The sequence below is a fragment of the Habropoda laboriosa genome, unplaced genomic scaffold, assembly GCF_001263275.1.
Source record: "Habropoda laboriosa isolate 0110345459 unplaced genomic scaffold, ASM126327v1 scaffold212, whole genome shotgun sequence".
Taxonomy (NCBI): domain Eukaryota; kingdom Metazoa; phylum Arthropoda; class Insecta; order Hymenoptera; family Apidae; genus Habropoda; species Habropoda laboriosa.
In genome coordinates this window covers 4,132,816-4,139,909 of record NW_017100509.1, presented here as the reverse complement: position 1 = coordinate 4,139,909, position 7,094 = coordinate 4,132,816, and the positions used below count along the sequence as shown (strand labels likewise).

Below are 7,094 nucleotides of genomic sequence, written 5' to 3'. Positions count from 1 at the left end.
AAAAAAAAAAGGAAATATTCTTCATTGTCCTGTGATTAAATCTTCCAACGATTTTGAAAATTTTGGCAAATTTGGCAAATGACAAAAAATAGTACTTTCCACAAACACAGAACGAAATAGAACGCGAATCCACGTGTAAAGGTACTCTCGACGCAAAATTTTCCGAAGTATAATCGAAAGTGGTAGATCGTTCGATACTCCGGTCTCCTAATTGGACATTATCGAGATCGAATTCCACGTCGAAGCTACCACCTATAATGAGAAAAGCTTCATCGACGAGGAGTTTCATTTACTTTCGAAAAAGTCCCCCGGACGAAGTCTCCCACCTATCGCATAGAAAGCAGACAGCAATGTCAAAGTGATAAAAAGAAAAAAAAGAAGCATGATAAAGAAGAATTAACGCGTACGGTGTATTTTGTTATCCCGACTCGCCGATCGGGCGTTTCGCCCCGATGGGGATTAAAAGAACACGAGAGGCTTGGGAAAATACGATGAAAAGGTGGGAAAAGATAGAAGGTGGGATTGAACCGTAGAGGAGAGACTCTCTCGCACGCGACGTGCGAGCGAAAGGAGGAGAGAACGAAAATGGAAGTGAGTAGAAATGAAAGAGGAAGATAGGAAAGGAAGATAGCGAGGCAGGCAAAAGGTGAAGTAGATAGAGGCGGAAAGCGACGTTAACGTAAGATTGAAAGAGAACCAGAAGAGTCTGCCCTCTGGATATATTCTCCGTCTCCCTAATTGGATTGCATTCCAAGCAGTAGCGAGTAATGGACCAATTACAGTAGCTGATGGCAAGAGCAACCTATATGGCTCCCGAGATATCATTACTTCGCTGGATTAGAGAAACTCATACCGGGGGTTTCCGCTCTGATAAATAAAAACCCCGACCGATCTTTTACTACTCGCGCCTCGCGTTACCGCTCCGCGTACCGGTTTCCTCCGTTTTCCGATCACTACCTGGCTTACACACCGGTGCTAGATAACTGCGAATAAAATAAAGATAAATTCCCCCACCGAAAGAGGAGTCGAACCTGTGTTTCATTCTGAAAGGAATCGCGCCGTCCACCCTTCTATTCCACGAATTCCGAATATTTAATTGATACCAAGGGATCTCCCTACTGCGACCGGCTGAAGAAGAACTTCATTTTTCGCAAATTTAACAGGAAGCAAGGGCTACGCGTATCGTTTTGCAAATTTCTAGGCCTATTCTATCGTCTTTTAAGAATACAAAAATATTTTTCATAAGTGAAAATATTGATTTTTCGTGAAATAGGAGCAACGTGAAGAGAACGCCTTGAAAAAATATTCTTCTCGATGGCTGACACGATATCAGACGTTGTTACTTATTCGAAATACAAAATGCAGACGTGTTCTCAATCTGTATACGTGTGGCTATTGTTTGGACTAGAATAATTAAAAAATATTGAGAAATAGAGAAATGGCAAGGTCTCGAAGAAATTGCTTTCGATTTTAACAAAAATATGATGGTTTTTTTTTTACCACAAAGAATGAAATTTGAAAATAATTGCACAATTCTAGCTCAGACGATAAAGCAACGTCTACTGAATATACCTGACAAATTTCGAGTGGATCGGACTGCTGGTTTTTTGGCAATCGTGTCAGCAAGTTTCGAAAATGCTGTTTCCAGAAAAACGCGTTTAAAGTTTTAACTACAGTTTAAGACCATATAAAAACGCTTCCTTTGAAGGCGTATATCTCTGCCAATTTTGAGAATTAAGCTTTGAAACTTCGTGCACATATTTTCGCGATATTAAACTATAACAAAATGCACAAAAAAAAAATTGATTTTTTCAAACCGTCACAGTAGGAAGATCCCTTAAGTAAATTTCAAGGAACGGTCGAAACTGCTTTAAAAAAAAAATACTTTTCGCAGTAAAAACTTCACGTGCAGTGGGTGTTTTAAATCTAAGATGGTCGAAATGAGAGATAATAATAGTGTAAATTATTGTATTTCGTAAAACAAAGATAAAACACGTTGGAAGTTTCAATTTTTCTTAGATTTGTACTTCACTTCTGTAAGAGGTACATTTGAATGGTTTACGTTAGTATTATGAAAAATCAGTTAGAATCTCTATAGTTGTACGCAGATATCTTTTGTTATATTTGAAAAAAGAGCAACTTGTTCGAAACTTACCTTAATGTGAGTCATACGATGGTAATATAGATTGGAGGAGGCCGTAAACTTCTTACCACAAACAAGACACTGATGGGGTTTTTCACCGCTGTGGATACGCTTATGCGTATTCAAAGAGCTCGACGTTGAGAAACCCTTGTTGCACACCATACAAACATGCGGTTTCTCCCCTTCGATTTAACAATAAAATAAAATTACTAGACCGATCACCGACTGTTTAAGTTACGCGATGGGTACAATTTTGTCCCCTTTGATTCGTCAATTTTCTTTTCTTTCTTCGATTCGGTAAGTATCATCGCGTCACAAGGAATCGGGTAGTTTCATAAGTAATTTCGTGTGTGTGAAGTTTAAACGCCCAAAAGTAGTATCTACATCGTTTATTAATCAATAATGTGTTAATTGTTATTTTCTAAAACCATATTTCATTAAAGATTGTTGCCATTTTTTTGTACGCAAAATGTGTACCGAGTTACTTTTTCTTTTTTAAGTTTTCCATTGTGTTAGAAATTTGTAATATTTAAGTCTTTAAAATAAGAAGAACTAATATTTTAAGAAGTTTAATATTTCTTTTTCAGTGAATAAGTTTCGTTAACGCTCGTTTCAACGACTAATTGTAAGTTACCAAAGTAAGAGGGGACATTACTTATGGAACGACCCGATGAAAAGCATAAAAAAATGTACATAATTAATGTAAAAATAAAGATTAACAGCAGTAAGAGATATTCAAAATAAAAATTGATCGGTACAATGTTAGGAAAATGAAACCAGAATTCTTAACAAATTTCAATAATTAACCGTAATTATTCGGTACATTAATTATTTCATAGCGGTGAACTACGTATACGACTTCAATAAAATAATATATGGTATATAAAGATTCTTCTGTATTTTATCTCTACATAAGTTGTTCCGAATGAAATCATATTTATTTACATACAAACGACCAATTATACTTCACGTACCTGTATGCGTTCTCATGTGGCGTTTCAGAAGGGAGGGTCGATCGAAAGATTTTCCGCAAACTTCACACGGTAATAGGACTCGTTCCCCTCTTTTAATTGTCGTTAAAATACTGCAATCCAAATGATCTCCCGTCAACGATAATGTCGATGACGAGGACTCCTCAGACGTCGACTCGTATTCGTCCACTTCGAAATACGGATGCGAGACTGTTGATGACGAGTGATGGGAGAGCAACGCCATGGATAAGTCTAATGGGGATTCTTAAACAGAGAACATGATTGTTAAATCGTTACCTTTCAGATATTATCACGTATTTATAAATTACATTTACGCGATTGGACACTGTTTTAGTTGAAATTTAACGCGAATACTTTTTACATTCTGTGTATGCATAAAATTAAGATTTTAGAGTCTGGATCACTTGCTTGCAGTTAAATATTCTGACAGAATTAAATATTGAACATTCCATCATAATTGAAAACTAAATATAAATATTCTTTGATGTCTCAACTTTCAATTAATATTGAAAAGTTTTACACTCTTGCAAACATAGAAGATCAATGATCAAGATCAATGAAATTACATTTAATCTACAGTAGTTTTTAGCTTACTATAATAAATCGCTAAAAGCTTGACCAATTTTGCTCACATTATTTTAAATTCAACTTAACCTTTTGAGCACTGTGACTGCACATGCGTGTCATACCAAGCAAGATGGCGGACTATATATTATATTATCCTTATTATTGTTTATTAATTATTTACCGAGACTGTGAACTGTGCAAGAATGTCTATTATCCTGTGAATCAAAAATTTGGCAACCCAGATTTCCTTCAATAAAAAATATTATCCTGCTTCTTAAAACTCAGTCTTAAAGCTTATTTTCACATATTGAAACTCAGTAACCAAAGGGTTAAGCTTCAAGTCACACAAAAAGTTCCATTTTCTTGGATTCTTTCGAAGTCAGATCTCCCATGAAATATCCCTTTGTTAAAGCGAACCGAAAAAACTTGAGTCTCCGAGCTTACTTTCCACGCGTCGAAACTCACAGTAACCAAAAGGGTTAAGCTTCAAGTCTGCCATAAGAGTCGCAGAAAAAGTGTTCGATTTTCTTGGCTTCTTTCGGAGTCAGATCTCCTAGCAAATATCCACGGTCGCGAGACTCCGACCACCCCCTCCCCCCTTATGATTTGCCCGTTTATCCGGCGGTTCTCTTCTTCGCTCGGGGAACCCCCCTGTTTGGAATTGAAGGTTCGCTGGCATTGTACTGTCCTTTATATCCCCCGGTAAGCGTGGAGGTCTGAGCATTTGAATCATGACCGAGCGAACGAGCATCTTGTGATCCAGCCGACAAAAATACCGGCGCATATTTGCATTTCAGATTAGTTAGCCGACTTTCTTCCCTTCTTTTTTCGATTGGCTCGCGATTGCGCCGATTAACGCGATTGCACCCGGCCAAGATTTCAATCGCCGAACAACCTGCCACCGCTAACGTCCAAACGGTGGCTTTCGCAATCTTTTTCCCAACGAATTAACTACGCCTCCGTACAGTTTTTTTTTATATTAGATTCACTGGTAATTAATGTATAGAACCGTTGACAAGCGTTAGGACAACTATTACGTTCGTATCGAAGGTATTACACGATTTAAGTTACATTTCTTCGCCAAAGTTAGTATCGTATCTTAATATTACAATGCAGTTAGGCATCTTAAACTTGTTGGTGGAAAACCTGAATTCATTCCTGAATTTTAGTGATCACTTCTTCAGCACAAATTTATCATCTCTAGTTTTTAATAAGAATTGAATAAAATTTCTAATTAATTACTTCATTGTGGTTCTTGCAAATATGAAATAATAATATAGGCATAAGAATACAATTAAAGACAGGTGTAACAGGTGTAAACTTATCCACTTTTAATATTTTCAAATATTGCTAGAGTTGTTCACTTCTAGCACACCATATTTGCAAGAAAAATACAATTTCTGATACAATTATCTCTAGAAAAATTAGGGAAGAAAGTGAGAAAAAGCAAAATTTAATTATTGCCTCTCTTTTTTAGAACTTATAAATTGAGTTATGAATTATGTAGTCGTCGTATTAAGGATATATGCGCTCGTTGTGCTACTAATTTCATTTTAGACCTTAATAATTTTGTAACGACTGTTTAGACTTAGATGTGTACACCTTCCTGCTAATTATTTCATTTCAGACGATGTTTAATTAACTTACCATCTAAAATCGAGTCAATTGTGCATCTGTACAGGGCGGACCTCGAACACATGTCGTGCGGTATAAAGACGAAATCTTGTTCAGCCGTAGGAAGAAACCAAGCCACTAATTCTGTGTCTGGTTGAACATCTTTTATTACTTCAAAAATTGGATCACCTAGACAACACCGAACAAGCGGTGAGAATAAAACGTGAGGTGTATTAATTTGCTTGTTAATGCAAAATATGATAAAAAAAAGTTACTGTAATTAATTTTAATCTCGGAGTATTGTTCGATAAATTTGTTAATATGTAGAATTGCTGGTAAGAAAAATTGTCGATAATGCGACAGATTTTGCCGATAAGGTAGATCGACGAAGTTTAAGTATGAGAATCTGGAGAAATTTAGGAGAAAACAGACAAATTTTAAATTTAAGCTCTTAAATTCGAACGTTGAATCGCTGACCAAGTATTTTTGGTTTCAAATCTGTTTTATGGTGAGATTGTTAAACTATTTTTATCTCGTATTAAAGAAAAAATGTTAGGTTAAAAAAAAATGTCGGACATTAAGCGAGATTTCAACAAATTACGTTGCTATTCGGTAGAGAAATTGGTAACGCTGATAATTTAAGGAGAAAATTTGTCATGATTGACGCAGATGAAGCATTATAATTTACTGCACTTTATTGGTATTTACAATTGACTATATTTTGTTTAACGCACTCATCAACTTACCTTTTACTTTGGTACCAATTAAGTTTACTTGTTCGTCGTAAGACTGAACTATACGGAGGAATCTTATCCAATTGCACTGACGCTTGTTAAGGCTGTAATTTGAAAAGAAGACTTCATCGTAGCAGCCATATTCGCGTCTGATCTGAAACGGATCGCAGTTATGAAAAACCATAAGAACTGCTCCAATTCTAATTGTTTATTTCTGTATAAAAGATTCTCTAAGAGTTTCTCCATCTTTTTTGCGTTTAAAAATTCAATTAGAGTAACGAATACTTTTTTTTAAATAGAATTGCAATAGAAATGGTTCCAAAAATCGAAAGAAACTTATTCCAGGAAATATTACTAATTGATGAATGCCTTTTCCAAAATGAAAATCTCACATAAAATCTTGCTTTCATTAAATATTATAACAAATATTGCGCAAAAAACTTTTAATATTTGTTTTTTAAAAGCGAAACACGAGATATGGTGAAATTTGTGTCGTAACTTAAATATTGTGGATGGATAATTTAAAAATTGATGAATTAAATTTGAATTATTTTTTATGCTAATTTCTATTAATATTAAATAATGAAATTTGTGAAAGTACTTTTACTACTCACGGAACAGCTAGTACAAAGCTATCCACATTTTTTATTTTAAGATTTATTGTTTTTTAAAAAATTTAATGCGTTAGTTTTTACAGAATAATTTTAAATTCAGCGAAACGTTAACATTTACTATAGTGTTATGAAAAAGCGTGCAAATCTTAGAAAGCAGTTAATTTCATAAGCAAGAAGAATATTTGATACTTCAGCTACTTTCATCCAGTCTTCATACAGTAATTAAGCCCTATATTTAAGTATGCTGACTTTTTCAATTAGTGTATGCACTTTGTAATGTTACATTTGAAGTTACAACTACAATTAAAAAACTGAATTTGTCAATTTCAGTTAAAAAGTTTCCTTCACTTTTGAACTGAATATATTTCAATATTTCATCGATTTTAAATCCACATTAACAATTACTTCTTCTTTTCAATTTTCATTCACT

The 7,094-nt window shown here is 34.7% G+C and overlaps 1 protein-coding gene across 1 annotated transcript in view; it reads right to left on the bottom strand.

Annotated features, from left to right (window-relative positions):
• LOC108576271 (zinc finger protein 251) overlaps nt 1-7,094 on the bottom strand; it is a 9,592-nt gene that overhangs the window by 1,843 nt on the left and 655 nt on the right. Inside the window, exons 2-5 of the mRNA XM_017939230.1 lie at nt 6,063-6,204; nt 5,350-5,505; nt 3,118-3,378; nt 2,156-2,325 (exon numbers count right to left, since the gene is read on the bottom strand). Coding sequence (XP_017794719.1) covers nt 2,156-2,325; nt 3,118-3,378; nt 5,350-5,505; nt 6,063-6,204 — 729 coding nt within the window. The remainder of the gene's footprint in view (nt 1-2,155; nt 2,326-3,117; nt 3,379-5,349; nt 5,506-6,062; nt 6,205-7,094) is intronic.